General features: G+C 63.9%; 2 protein-coding genes across 3 annotated transcripts; one reads left to right on the plus strand and one right to left on the minus strand.

Annotated features, from left to right (window-relative positions):
• Nucleotides 1-43: 43 nt before the first annotated feature.
• CDK20 (cyclin dependent kinase 20) lies at nt 44-3,057 on the minus strand. The gene is made up of 5 exons (XM_062637948.1): nt 2,919-3,057; nt 2,270-2,383; nt 894-1,082; nt 207-328; nt 44-122 (listed from the first exon to the last, which is right to left on the minus strand). Exons 1-5 carry the CDS (start codon nt 2,991-2,993, stop codon nt 56-58), a joined length of 567 nt encoding a protein of 188 aa, XP_062493932.1. The 5' UTR covers nt 2,994-3,057; the 3' UTR covers nt 44-55.
• A 482-nt stretch (nt 3,058-3,539) lies between these two features.
• Nucleotides 3,540-13,952, plus strand: PORCN (porcupine O-acyltransferase). Of its 2 annotated transcripts, XM_062637940.1 has the most exons (14): nt 3,540-3,675; nt 4,636-4,828; nt 6,484-6,527; nt 6,909-7,090; nt 7,858-7,988; nt 9,149-9,163; nt 10,717-10,842; nt 11,691-11,791; nt 12,273-12,349; nt 12,464-12,527; nt 12,774-12,859; nt 13,544-13,654; nt 13,756-13,882; nt 13,913-13,952. In XM_062637940.1, the coding sequence occupies exons 1-13, from the start codon at nt 3,540-3,542 to the stop codon at nt 13,855-13,857; spliced, it is 1,368 nt and encodes a 455-aa protein (XP_062493924.1). In that variant the 3' UTR covers nt 13,858-13,882; nt 13,913-13,952. The 2 variants fall into 2 exon arrangements, with proteins under 2 accessions (XP_062493924.1, XP_062493923.1); XM_062637939.1 differs by lacking the exon at nt 13,913-13,952 and having other exon boundaries at nt 13,756-13,898.
• Nucleotides 13,953-13,957: the final 5 nt, after the last annotated feature.

A 13,957-nucleotide genomic window follows, 5' to 3' on the forward strand; every position in this document is an offset into this window, starting at 1 on the left:
GGGGGGGGTCCCAACATCATTTAAACCAGGAAGAACCCATTTGGGGGGGGGGCACTCACCAGATATCAACGCCTTCATCGTAGTCCCGCGCGCCGTAGAGCAGCTCCGGGGCTCGGTACCACCTTAAAGAGCAGCAATGGGGGGGATGGACCCCAATACCCAAGGGGGGTCCCCAATGATGAAGGGGTTTGGGGGGGGGTGGGTACCTGGTGGCCACTTGGTGGCTGTAGGGGCGGGTGCAAGGGGGGCCCAGCACCCGCGCCAGCCCCAGGTCCCCCAGCTTGAGGCGGCCGTGGGCGTCCAGCAGCAGGTTCGCGGGCTTCAGGTCCTGCATTGGGGGGGGACGGGGGGCACGGATATGGGGGGGTGGCACCCCCAGATCTTGGGGTACCCACCCTGAGTCCCATTCCCCCCATCAGCCTTGAGACCCTTCCCATGAGCTCCTACATCAACCTCAAAGACCTCCCCCCACTTTCTGGGTCATCCCATTTTGGGGTGCACCCCCCCATCTGTGGGTGACTTTTAGAGTACCTCCATTTTGCTCCCCCCCCCCCCAATTCCCATCCCCATCACTTACATGGTGTCCACCCCCCCCAACTCCTGGGTACCCCCAGTTCTGGGGTCGCTCCCCCCCCAGTTCCACTGCCCCCCCCCCCCCCCCCCCCCCCCCCCAGTTTTGGGCCATCCTATTTTGGGGTGTGCCCCCCCCCCTTAGGGACTTTTAGGGTCCCCCCATTTTGCCCCCCCTCAAGTTTCAGGGTGGCCCCCCCAGTTTTGGGGGGCCCCCCATTGCACTTTGTGCCCATCCCCCCTGTTTTGGGGTACCCAACCGTATCACTTTGTGCCTCCCCCCGTTCTGGGGTCCCCCCATGTTTTGGGGTCCCCCCCTTTACCCTGTGCATCACGTGGTGCCGGTGGCAGTGGCTCAGCCCCCGCAGGGTCATGGCGAGCAGCGCCCGTACGCGGGGGGGGGCCAAGGGCGCCGGCGCCGAGCGCAGGAGCCCCCCCAGGTCCCCCACGAGCAGCTCCAGAGCCAGGACCACGGCGGGGCCGGCCGCGAACACCGCCCCCAGGCGGACAACCTGGGAACAGCACCCGCGAGGGGGGAACATGGGGGCAGCCATGGGGTCAAGGGGAGGGGGTAAAGGGGGGGAACAGAGGGGGCAGCCATGGGGTTAAGGGGAGGGGATAAAGGGGGGAACAGAGGGGGCAGCCATGGGGTCAAGGGGGGAAACAGAGGGGGCAGCCATGGGGTCAAGGGGAGGGGATAAAGGGGGGGAACATGGGGGGCAGCCATGGGGTCAAGGGGAGGGGGTAAAGGGGGGGAACATGGGGGGCAGCCATGGGGTCAAGGGGAGGGGGTAAAGGGGGGGAACAGAGGGGGCAGCCATGGGGTCAAGGGGAGGGGATAAAGGGGGGGAACAGAGGGGGCAGCCATGGGGTCAAAGGGAGGGGATAAAGGGGGGGAACAGAGGGGGGCAGCCATGGGGTCAAGGGGAGGGGATAAAGGGGGGGGGGGGACAGAGGGGGCAGCCATGGGGTCAAGGGGCGGGGGTAAAGGGGGAACAGAGGGGGCAGCCATGGGGTCAAGGGGAGGGGATAAAGGGGGAACAGAGGGGGCAGCCATGGGGTCAAGGGGAGGGGATAAAGGGGGGGACAGAGGGGGCAGCCATGGGGTCAAGGGGAGGGGGTAAAGGGGGGGAACAGAGGGGGCAGCCATGGGGTCAAGGGGAGGGGATAAAGGGGGGGAACAGAGGGGGCAGCCATGGGGTCAAGGGGAGGGGATAAAGGGGGGAACAGAGGGGGCAGCCATGGGGTCAAGGGGAGGGGATAAACGGGGGGGAACAGAGGGGGGCAGCCATGGGTCAAGGGGAGGGGATAAAGGGGGGAACAGAGGGGGCAGCCATGGGGTCAAGGGGAGGGGATAAAGGGGGAGAACAGAGGGGGCAGCCATGGGGATCAAAGGGTATAAGGAGGGTTATGGGGAGCATAAAGGAGGTTACGGGGGTATAAAGGGGGGTTAATGGGGGGGCATAAAGGAGTTTATGGTGGGGTATAGAGGAGGTTATGGGGGATAAAGGGGGTTATGGGGGATTTTAATGGGGGTTATCAGGGGGGTTATAGGGAGTATAATGGGGGTTATGAGAGATATAAAAGTGTTTATGGTGGTATAAAAAGGAGATTATGGGAAGACATAAAGAGGGTTATGGGGCGTATAAGGGGGCTATAAGGGGAGTTATAAGGGGGGTTATGGGGGACCCCCACATACATGGGGGTGCTCCTCGATGTGGCGCAGGGCCTTGATCTCCCGCAGGGTCTGGGGGGGCAGCCCCTCCTCAGGGCGCCGCAATGGGATCTTCTTCAGGGCCACCAGCTCCCCGGTCTGGGGGGGGACAGAGGGGGGTCCCCATTGCACTGAGCCCCATAGAGTCCCACAGAGACCCAGAGAGACCCCATAGAGACCCCACAGAGACCCACAGAGACGCCATAGAGACCCACAGAAACCTCATAGAGCCCCATAGAGCCCCCATAGAGACACAGAGACCCCATACACCCCATACAGCCCCCACAGAGCCTCATAGAGGCCCCCATAGAGACCCATAGAGACTGCATAGAGCCCCCATAAAAACCCCACAGAAACCCACAGAGCTCCATACAGACCGCAGAGAGCCCCCATAGAGACCCACAGAGACCCCATAGATCCCCATAGAGACCTTAAAAAGGCAACATAGAGACCTCACAGAGACCCCAGAGCCACCCCAAAGACATCCCCACAGAAGCCCCAAAGACATCCCCACAGAAGCCCCACAGAAGCCCCACAGAAGCCCCACAGAAGCCCCACAGAAGCCCCACAGAAGCCCCACAGAAGCCCCACAGAAGCCCCACAGAAGCCCCACAGAAGCCCCACAGGCCCGCACCTTCCGGTCCTTGGCCTTGAAGACGACTCCGTGCGCACCCTCGCCGATGCGGCCCAGCAGGATGTACTGGTCCATACTGGGGGCACTGGGCCGCGGCGGGGCGCGCAGGGCATTATGGGATCCTGGAGGACCGACCCCCTCCCGGCCCACAATGCACCGCGCGGAGACCCCGCTCCTTCGTCTCCAGGCAACCGCGCCACGCCCCCTAGGAACGTGGTCACGCCCCCTAGCAACAGTGCCCGCTGCTGCCTAGCAACCAGGCCACGCCTCTAACAAAGGGCCACGCCCCCCAGGGAGCCACGCCCCCTTCTCCCATCACCCCCCTCGCCGCCACAACCGCACCCCGCCCTTAGCAACGGCGGCCCCGCCGTTCGGGCGCGCCGCGCTCTGATTGGCCAGCCCATCTACGCGGGGCCGCAGAGCGGCAGCCCATTGGTCGCTGCGGAAGCTCCGCCCCTTTACCTCAGACCCCGGCCCCTCAGAGCGGCGGCGGCGGCACCGGGTGAGGTTCGGGCCTCGGGGCCTGCGGGACCGGGACCGGGACCGAGGGGGGGACCCGGGCACCGGAGGGGGGGTCCCGGAAGCCGCCGGTCCCCAGTTCCGAGCCCCCCCCGTCCCGTGATGGCGGCGCTGCCGCCGCGGGAGTTCGCGGCTCAGGTGCTGCCGGGCTGCGTGGTGCCCACGGCGAGGCAGGGCCTGGCCCAGCTCTGGCCGCTGCTGCTGCTCTGCCTCGGGGCGCGGCTGCTGCACCGGCTCCGTGAGTGCGGGGGGGGTCCCTGTCATTGGGGGGTCCCTGTCATTGGGGGGGTCCCTGTCACTGGGGGGGCAGCATTGGGGGGGTCCCCACCATTGGGGGGGGTCCCTGTCATTGGGGGGGCAGCATTGGGGGGGTTTCCTGTCATTGTGGGGGGCAGCATTGGGAGGGTCCCCGTCATTGTGGGGGGCAGCATTGGGAGGGTCCCCGTCATTGGGGGGCGCAGCATTGGGGGGGCTCCCTGTCATTGGGGGGGCAGCATTGGGGGGGGTCCCCATAGTTGGAGGGGGCAGGAGGTTGAAGGGACCCCAAGCATTAGGGGGGGGAAGCATTAGGGGGGACCCATAGGGCTGGGGAGGGGGTGGGCTCGTCCATTCACCCATTATGGGGGGGGCAGGAGGTTAAAGGGACCCAAAGCATTGGGGGGGGGGGAAGCATTAGGGGGGACCCATAGGGCTGGGGAGGGGGTGGGCTCGTCCATTCACCCGTTATGGGGGGGGCAGGAGGTTAAAGGGACCCAAAGCATTGTGGGGGTAGAAGCATTAGGGGGGACCCATAGGGCTGGGCTCATCCATTCACCCATTATGGGGTGGGGGGGGGCTAAGCCTTGGGCTGACACCATTGAGGGAGGGGGTTTTATGTGTCCGTTCCCCCCCCCCCCCTTGACCCTTTGGGGCTTGCCTGGGTGGGGGGGACACCCCTGTATTGGGGTGGGTTACACCATTGACCCTTTGGGGGGGGCTTGTATTGGAGTGGGTTACACCATTGGGATGAGGGGGGGGTCTTACTTCTATGGGTCTATGGACACCCCCCATTGACCCTTTGGGGGGGGGAATCATCCATTCACCCATCACGTGGGGGGGGGGGGGGGGCTCAGAAACGCATTGGGTTGGGTGACACCATTGTGGGGGAGGGGGTGTCTGTATCCCCCTTCCCCCCCCAACATTGGCGCCCCCCCCCCAGCGCTGCCTCGGGGCGGGAAGCACGCAGGCGCCGTGGCGGGGGGGCTCCTGGCGCTGCACCACTTCTTCGGGGCGCACGCGCTGTGGGTGGCCCTGCTCAGCGCCCTGTGCGCGCTCACCCTGGCGCTCAGCCGCGCGCGCCGCCAGCGCGGGCTCTGCCTGGCCCTGGCCGCGCTCTGCTACCTCCTGCTGGGGTAATGGGGGGCTATGGGGGTAATGGGGGGCTATGGGGGTAATGGGGGGCTATGGGGGTAATGGGGGTAATGGGGGCTATGGGGTCAATGGGGGTAATGGGGGGTAAGAGGGGGGAAATGGGGTAATGCTATGGGGGTAATGGGGGTAATGGGGGGCTATGGGGGTAATGGGGGCCTATGGGAGTTATGGGGGTAATGGGGGTAATGGGGGTAATGGGGGGCTATGGGGGTAATGGGGGCTATGGGGGTAATGGTGGCTATGGGGGTAATGGGGGTAATGGGGGCTATGGGGGTAATGGGGTTATGGGGTCAATGGGGGTAATGGGGGGCTATGGGGGTAATGGGGGCTATGGGGGTAATGGGGGCTATGGGGGTAATGGGGGCCATGGGGGTAATGGGGGCTATGGGGGTAATGGGGGGCTATGGGGGTAATGGGGCTATGGGGGTAATGGGGGGATGGGGGGGATGGGGGGCATGGGGAGTAAGGGGGGAATGGGGGGATGGGGCTATGGGGGTAATGGGGGTATGGGGGTAATGGGGGGTATGGGGGGCTATGGGGGGAATGGGGGGCTATGGGGGTAATGGGGGGCTATGGGGGTGATGGGGGGCTATGGGGGTAATGGGGGGCTATGGGGGTAATGGGGGCTATGGGGGTAATGGGGGCCATGGGGGTAATGGGGGCTATGGGGGTAATGGGGGGCTATGGGGGTAATGGGGTTAATGGGGGCTATGGGGGTAATGGGGGCTATGGGGGTAATGGGGGGCTATGGGGGTAATGGGTGCTATGGGGGTAACGGGGGGCTATGGGTGTAATGGGGGTAACGGGGTAATGGGGGCTATGGGGGTAATGGGGTTATGGGGTCAATGGGGTAATGGGGGGCTATGGGGGTAATGGGTGCTATGGGGGTAATGGGGTTATGGGGTCAATGGGGGTAATGGGGTTATGGAGTCAATGAGGGTAATGGGGGCTATGGGGGTAATGGGTGCTATGGGAGTAATGGGGGGCAATGGGGGCTATGGGGGTAATGGGAGTAATGGGGGGTAATGGGGTTATGGGGTCAGTGGGGGGTAATGAGGTTATGGGGTCAATGGGAGGTAATGGGGTTATGGGGGTAATGGGGGGCTATGGCGGTAATGAGGTTATGGGGTCAATGGGAGGTTATGGGGTCAGTGGGGATAATGGGGTTATGGGGGCAATGGGATATGGGGGGCAATGGGGATATGGAGGTGATGGGGGAATGGGGATATAGGGGGTATTGGGGGGCAATATAGGTTAATGGAGATATGGGGTTATAGATGGCAATGGGGGGCAATTGGGATAATGGGGGGTAATGGGGTGAAATGGGAATATGGGGGTATGGGGGGACATGAAGGGCTATGGAAGGCCATGGATTGTATGTGGGGGTTATGGGGGGGACGTGCTCTGCTCCCTGCTGCTGGAATAATGTGGGGGCTTATAGGGGCATAGGGGATATAGGGGGCTGGGGGGGGTATGGGGAGACATTGGGGCTATGGGGGGCTATGGATGGTATGGGGAGAACTGGAATGCACTGGGGATGCTGGGAACTGGAGCAGGGGGGCAGTGGGATGAACCCGGATGAACTGGGGTGCACTGGGACAAACTGGGTTGAACTGGGACCCCCCCTTTCCCACAGGGAGCTGCACATGGTGGACACGGTGACCTGGCACAAGATGCGAGGTGAGGGCCCCCCCATCTTTGGTTCCCCCCCACATTGGGGTTCTCCCCCTCCCTTTATATCATCCCCATCTTTGTGTCTCCCCCCACATTGCCCCCCCCCTCCCTTTCTGCCCCCCCATCTTTGGGTCTCCCCTCACATTGGGGTCCACCCTCCCTTTATACCCCCCCATCTTTGGGTCCCCCCCTCCTTTTATGCTCCCCCATCGTTGGGTCCCCCCTCACATTGGGATCCCCCCCTTTATAGACCCCATCTTTGGGTCCCCTACCCCCATCCTTGGTTCTCCCCCCATTGGGGGTCCCTTCCCCCCCCCTTTATACCCCCCCCATCTTTGGGTCCCCCCCCCACTGGTTGGTGCTGACCCCAGTGGGGGGGGGGGGCAGGGGCGCAGATGGTGGTGGCCATGAAGGCCGTGTCCTTGGGCTTCGACCTGGACCGGGGGGGGGCGGGGGGGGAGCCGACCCCCGCCCAGGTCCTGGGGTACCTCTGCTCCCCCGGCTCCGTCGTCTTCGGGCCCTGGGAGCCCTTTGGGGCCTATTTACGGGCAGTGGAGGGGCCCCCCCTGGTACGTGGGGAAAGGGGGGGGGCAATGGGGGGGGACAGGGGCATTGGGGGGCAATGGGGGCACAAGGACGATGGGGTGCATAGGGGCATTGGGGGCATTTGAGGACATGGGGGGCATTGGGGGCAATGGGGGGACAGGGGCAATGGGGCATTTGGGGACCTGGGGGGCATTGGGGTAACGGACATTGGGGGGCACAAGGACATTGGGGTCATGGGGGGACAGGGGCAATGGGGGCGTTTGGGGACGTGGGGGGCAATGGGGGTATAAGGACATTGGGGGACATGGCACTGGGGGACATGGGGGGGACAGGGTCATTGGGGGAATGGGGGTGTTTGGGGACATGGGGGGCAATGGGGGCACAAGGACATTGGGGGCAATGGGGAGTGGGGTCTGTTGGGGTTAAGGGGGGGTGTTGGGGTTAAGGGGGGTGTTGGGGTTAAGGGGGGTGTTGGGGTTAAGGGGGTGTTGGGGTTAAGGGGGGTGTTGGGGTTAAGGGGGGTGTTGGGGTTAAGGGGGTGTTGGGGTTAAGGGGGGTGTTGGGGTTAAGGGGGTGTTGGGGTTAAGGGGGGTGTTGGGGTTAAGGGGGGTGTTGGGGTTAAGGGGGTGTTGTTGTTAAGGGGGTGTTGGGGTTAAGGGGGTGTTGGGGTTAAGGGGGTGTTGGGGTTAAGGGGGGTGTTGGGGTTAAGGGGGTGTTGGGGTTAAGGGGGTGTTGGGGTCAAGGGGGTGTTGTGGTTAAGGGGGTGTCAGTGTTTTGGGGTCCCCCCCAGAGCATGGCCTGGGCCCGGAAGGGGCTGCGCAGCCTGGGCCTGGCCCTGCTCTGCCTCCTGGTGTCCACGTGCCTCGCGCCCTTCCTGTTCTCCTGCCTCCTGCCGCTGTACGGAGCCCACGCCCTGCACCAGTGAGAGCCCAAACCAGCCCCGAATCACCCTGCAACAGCCCCAAAACAGCCCAAATCACCCCAAAACCACCCTGAAACACCACAAAACAGCCCCAAACCACCCTGAAACACCACAAACCAGCCCCAAACCACCCTGCAACAGCCCCAAAACAGCCCAAATCACCCTGAAACACCACAAAACAGCCCAAATCACCCCAAAACCACCCTGAAACACCACAAAACAGCCCAAATCACCCCAAAACCACCCTGCAACAGCCCCAAAACAGCCCAAATCACCCCAAAACCACCCTGAAACACCACAAATCACCCCAAAACCACCCTGAAACACCACAAAACAGCCCCAAACCACCCTGAAACAGCACAAAACAGCCGAAATCACCCCAAAACCACCCTGAAACACCACAAAACAGCCCCAAACCTCCCTGAAACACCACAAAACAGCCCAAATCACCCCAAAACCACCCTGAAACACCACAAAACAGCCCCAAACCACCCTGAAAAACCACAAAACAGCCCAAATCACCCCAAAACCACCCTGAAACAGCACAAAACAGCCCAAATCACCCTGAAACAGCCCCAAATCACCACAAAACAGCCCCAAACCACCCTGCAACAGCCCCAAAACAGCCCAAATCACCCTGAAACACCCCAAAACCACCCTGAAACAGCCCCACCCCCCCTGAAACAGCCCCAAAACACCCTGAAACAGCCCCAACCCCCCTGAAACAGCCCCAAATCACCCTGAAATAGCTAAAAACACCCCGAAACACCCCAAAACTTCCCTGAAACAGCCCAAATCACTGCTAAAACACCCTGAAACAGCCCCAATCACCCTGAAACCACCCTGAAACACCCCAAAATCACCCTGAAATAGGCCAAAATCACCCTGAAACACCGCAAACCACCAAAAACAGCCCCAAGCAGCCCCAAAACACCCTCAAACAGCCCCAAAACACCCTCAAACAGCCCAAATCACGCCGAAATCACCCTGAAATACCCCAAAATCACCCTGAAACACCGCAAACCACCAAAACCAGCCCCAAATCGCCCCAACCCCCCCTGAAACAGCCCGAAATCACCCCTGAAATGACCCTGAAACCCCCCAAAAACACCTTGAACCCCCCCCACTGACTCTCTCTGTTTCCCTTTGTGCTGCCCAGGAGCGTCTTGGCCAGGTGAGGGTCAGAACTGGGGGGGCGGCACAGTGGGATGGGGGGGACCCCCCCAATGTGTCCATGCCCCCCCACTCATTGTCCTCTATGGGATCTCCAATTCATTTTTCCCTATGGGACCCTCTCACTGTTCCCTATGCCCCCCCCCCATTGTCCCCTATGGGCCCCCCCTTCATTGTCCCCCCCTCACTGACCCCTGTGCCCCCCCTTCCCTGACCCCCATACCCCCCCACTGACCCCCATGCCCCCCCCACTCACTGACCCCCATGTCCCCCCCTGACCCCCATGTCCCCCCCACTGACCCCCATGTCCCCCTCTCATTGACCCCCATGTCCGACCCCCATGTCCCCCTCTCATTGACCCCCATGTCCCCCCCCCACTGACCCCCATGTCCCCCCCCACTGACCCCCATGTCCCCCTCTCATTGACCCCCATGCCCCCTCTCATTGACCCCCATGTCCCCCTCCCACTGACCCCCATGTCCCCCCCACTGACCCCCATGTCCCCCTCTCATTGACCCCCATGTCCCCCCCCCACTGACCCCCATGCCCTGACCCTCATTGCCCCCCCCACTGACCCCCATGCCCCCTCTCATTGACCCCCATGTCCCCCTCTCATTGACCCCCATGTCCCCCCCACTGACCCCCATGTCCCCCCCCACTGACCCCCATGTCCCCCTCCCATTGACCCCCCCCACTGACCCCCATGTCCCCCCCCATTGACCCCCATGTCCGACCCCCACTGACCCCCATGTCCCCCCCCACTGACCCCCATGCCCCCTCTCATTGACCCCCATGTCCGACCCCCACTGACCCCCATGTCCGACCCCCACTGACCCCCATGTCCCCCCCTCACTGACCCCCATGTCCCCCCCTGACCCCCATGTCCCCCTCCCATTGACCCCCATGGCCCCCCCCCACTGACCCCCATGTCCCCCCCACTGACCCCCATGCCCCCCCTCATTGACCCCCATGTCCCCCCCACTGACCCCCATGGACCCCCCTGACCCCCATGCTCCCCCCACTGACCCCCCATGCCCCCCCACTGACCCCCATGCCCCCCCCATTGACCCCCATGTCCCCCTCCCATTGACCCCCCCCACTGACCCCCATGGACCCCCCACTGACCCCCACCCCCCCACTGACCCCCATGTCCCCCCCACATTGACCCCCATGTCCCCCACTGACCCATATGACCCCCACTGACCCCCATGTCCCCCCACTGACCCCCATGTCCCCCCCACTGACCCCCATGTCCCCCCCACTGACCCCCATGTCCCCCTCTCATTGACCCCCATGTCCGACCCCCACTGACCCCCATGTCCCCCCATTGACCCCCATGCCCCCTCTCATTGACCCCCATGTCCCCACAGCCCCCATTGACCCCCATGTCCCCCCCATTGACCCCCATGTCCCCACACCCCCCCATTGACCCCCATGTCCCCCCCCACTGACCCCCATGTCCCCACAGCCCCCATTGACCCCCATGTCCCCCTCTCATTGACCCCCATGTCCCCCTCTCATTGACCCCCATGTCCCCCCCCCATGCCCCCCCAGGTGGCTCCGTGCCTACGAGAGCGCGCTCTCCTTCCACTTCAGTAACTACTTCGTGGCCTTCCTGTCCGAGGCCACGGCCACGCTGAGCGGCTCCGGGGCCTCCGTGCGGCACGAGCACCTCCAGTGGTGGGCACGGGAACTGCAACGGGGTGGGATGGGGGCAATGGGGTGGGGTGGGGGCAATGGGGTGGGATGGGGGCAATGGGGTGGGCTGGGGGCAATGGGGTGGAGATGGGGGCAATGGGGTGGAGATGGGGGCAATGGGGTGGGGATGGGGGCAATGGGGTGGGCTGGGGGCAATGGGGTGGGCTGGGGGCAATGGGGTGGAGATGGGGGCAATGGGGTGGGCTGGGGGCAATGGAGTGGAGATGGGGGCAATGGGGTGGAGATGGGGGCAATGGGGTGGGATGGGGATGGGGTGGGGTGGGGGCAATGGGGTGGGATGGGGATGGGGTGGGGTGGGGGCAATGGGGTGGGCTGGGGGCAATGGGGTGGAGATGGGGGCAATGGGGTGGGGTGGGGATGGGGTGGGGGCAATGGGGTGGGGATGGGGGCAATGGGGTGGAGATGGGGGCAATGGGGTGGGATGGGGGCAATGGGGCGGAGATGGGGGGCAATGGGGTGGGGTGGGGGCAATGGGGTGGGGATGGGGGCAATGGGGTGGAGATGGGGGCAATGGGGTGGGCTGGGGGCAATGGGGTGGGGTGGGGGCAATGGGGTGGGAATGAGGGCAATGGGGTGGGGGCAGTGGGGTGGGGATGGGGATGGGGTGGGGGCAATGGGGTGGAAATGGGGATGGGCTGGGGTGGGGATGGGGATGGGGTGGGGACAATGGGGTGGGAATTTTGATAGAAATGGGGTGGGGATGGGGTGGGCTGGGGGCAATGGGGTGGGGATGGGGGCAATGGGGTGGGGGCAATGGGGTGGGGATGTGGGGGATGCACTGGGGACACCCCCCCCCATCTCTGTTAAAGGGACCTGGCGGTGTCGCGGCCGCTGCGGGTGGAGCTGCCCCGGTCCATGGCGGACGTGGTGACCAATTGGAACCTGCCCATGTCCCGCTGGCTGCACACGTGTGAGCGACTGGGATGGACTGGGATGGACTGGGAGCAACTGGGATAGACTGGGAGCGACTGGGATGGACTGGGAGTGATTGGGATGGACTGGGAGCGACTGGGGTGGACTGGGAGTGACTGGGGTGGACTGGGAGCGACTGGGATGGACTGGGGTGGATTGGGAGCGACTGGGATGGACTGGGAGCGACTGGGATGGACTGGGAGCGACTGGGATGGACTGGGGTGGATTGGGAGCGACTGGGATGGACTGGGGTGGATTGGGAGCGACTGGGATGGACTGGGAGCGACTGGGATGGACTGGGATGGACTGGGATGGACTGGGAGCGACTGGGATGGACTGGGAGCGACTGGGATGGACTGGGAGCGGCTGGGATGCACTGGGAGCGACTGGGATGGACTAAAATGAATGGGGAGGTACTGGGATGGATGCGGGGGGGGTACCGGGATGTGGCCCTGCTGGAACCGCTGCCTCCATTGCAGACGTGTTCCAGACCGCCCGGTGCCTGGGCACCTTCGCGGCCGTGCTGGGGACGTACGCGGCCAGCGCCCTCCTGCACGTGAGCCCCGGGACCCCCCTTGGGGACCCCTCAAATCCCCCGATGGGGCCCCCAACCCCCCCCCCCCCCTTGGGGACCCCCAAACCCCCCCTGACCCCCCCCGTATCCTTGCAGGGCCTCAGCTTCCACTTGGCCGCCGTCCTCCTCTCCCTCGGCCTCATCACCTACAGCGAGCACAGTCAGCGCGGGCCCTTTAAGGACGGGAGGGGCGGGGCCAGGAGGGGGGCGGGGTCTAGAGCCAATGGGCGGGGCTTTTTGGTGGGCGGGAGCTGGTGATTGGGTGGTGCTTAAGGCTGCGACAATGCGCATGACTGGGGGGGCGGAGCTAAGGGGAATGGGCGGGATTTGGGGTAATGAATATACGGTGGGCGTGGTCTGGATGATTGTGGGCGTGGCCTCCGCTGACCCCGCCCTCCCCTCCCAGTGCTGCGCCAGCGCCTCGCTGCCATCTTTGACGCCTGTGTCCTGTCCAAGCGCTGCCCCCCCGGCTGCTCCCATCGGCACAAGGACGTGAGGCCCTATGGGGGGGATCTCTATAGGATTCTTATGGGGGCGTCTCTATGGGGGGCATCTCTATAGGATCCTTATGGGGGGGCCCTATGGGGGGCATCTCTATAGGATCCTTATGGGGGGGCCCATGGGGGGCATCTCTATAGGATCCTTATGGGGGGCCCATGGGGGGCATCTCTATAGGATCCTTATGGGGGCGTCCCTATGGGGGGCATCTCTATAGGATCCTTATGGGGGGGCCCATGGGGGGCATCTCTATAGGATTCTTATGGGGGCGTCCCTATGGGGGGCATCTCTATAGGATCCTTATGGGGGGGCATCTCTATAGGATCCTTATGGGGGCGTCCCTATGGGGGGCATCTCTATAGGATCCTTATGGGGGGGGCCCTATGGGGGGCATCTCTATAGGATCCTTATGGGGGCGTCCCTATGGGGGGGTCCCTATGGGGGGCATCTCTATAGGATCCTTATGGGGGGGGCCCTATGGGGGGCATCTCCATAGGGTCCCTATGGGGGGATCCCTCTATTGGAGGGGCCCTGTGGGGGGCCAATTCGGGGGATCTCTATAGGATCCCTATGGGGGAGGTCCCTGTGGGGGGTCTCTATAGGGGGGTCCCTATAGGATTCCTATGGGGGAGTCACTATAGGCTCCCTATGGACACCCCCCTTCCTTTTCCCCCATAGACCCTATGGGTGCGGGCGCTGAACGGAGCCCTGGGCGCCATCGCCCTCTTCCACCTCTCCTACCTGGGTGCCCTCTTCGACCTGGAGGCCGACGACACCATTGAGGAGCAGGTGGGACCCCAACCCCCCCCTCCCCCCAATAAAGGGGGGTGGGGTCAGGATGTGGGGTGCCCCCCACCCATCACTGTGCTCTTCACCCCCCCCCCATTAAGGGCTATGGGATGTCCTACACCATCCGCAAGTGGTCGGAGCTGAACTGGGCGAGCCATTGGGTGACGCTGGGCTGCTGGGTGCTGGCCCGGCTGCTGCGCTGAGGGGCACTGGGAGCCACTGGGAGCTACTGGGAGCCACTGGGAGCCACTGGGAGCCACTGGGAGCCACTGGGGACCATAGAGCAGCGCCCACCCGGAGCCT

The sequence above is a fragment of the Pezoporus occidentalis genome, unplaced genomic scaffold (assembly GCF_034315485.1).
Source record: "Pezoporus occidentalis ecotype Australia unplaced genomic scaffold, CSIRO_AGI_Poc_V1 ctg541, whole genome shotgun sequence".
Classification (NCBI taxonomy): domain Eukaryota; kingdom Metazoa; phylum Chordata; class Aves; order Psittaciformes; family Psittacidae; genus Pezoporus; species Pezoporus occidentalis.

What these genes read in the sequence shown, in the direction of transcription:
- CDK20 (XM_062637948.1), bottom strand. Translation starts at nt 2,993, where the DNA reads ATGGACCAGTACATCCTGCTGGGCCGCATCGGCGAGGGTGCGCACGGA. An exon ending in TCAAGGCCAAGGACCGGAAG is followed by an intron (nt 2,384 to 2,918) that starts GTGCGGGCCTGT and finishes GTCCCCCCCCAG; the next exon opens with ACCGGGGAGCTGGTGGCCCT. An exon ending in GGCACCACGTGATGCACAGG is followed by an intron (nt 329 to 893) that starts GTAAAGGGGGGG and finishes CCCCCAATGCAG; the next exon opens with GACCTGAAGCCCGCGAACCT.
- PORCN (XM_062637940.1), top strand. Translation starts at nt 3,540, where the DNA reads ATGGCGGCGCTGCCGCCGCGGGAGTTCGCGGCTCAGGTGCTGCCGGGC. An exon ending in GACCTGGCACAAGATGCGAG is followed by an intron (nt 6,528 to 6,908) that starts GTGAGGGCCCCC and finishes GGGGGGGGGCAG; the next exon opens with GGGCGCAGATGGTGGTGGCC. An exon ending in CGGCACGAGCACCTCCAGTG is followed by an intron (nt 10,843 to 11,690) that starts GTGGGCACGGGA and finishes TCTCTGTTAAAG; the next exon opens with GGACCTGGCGGTGTCGCGGC.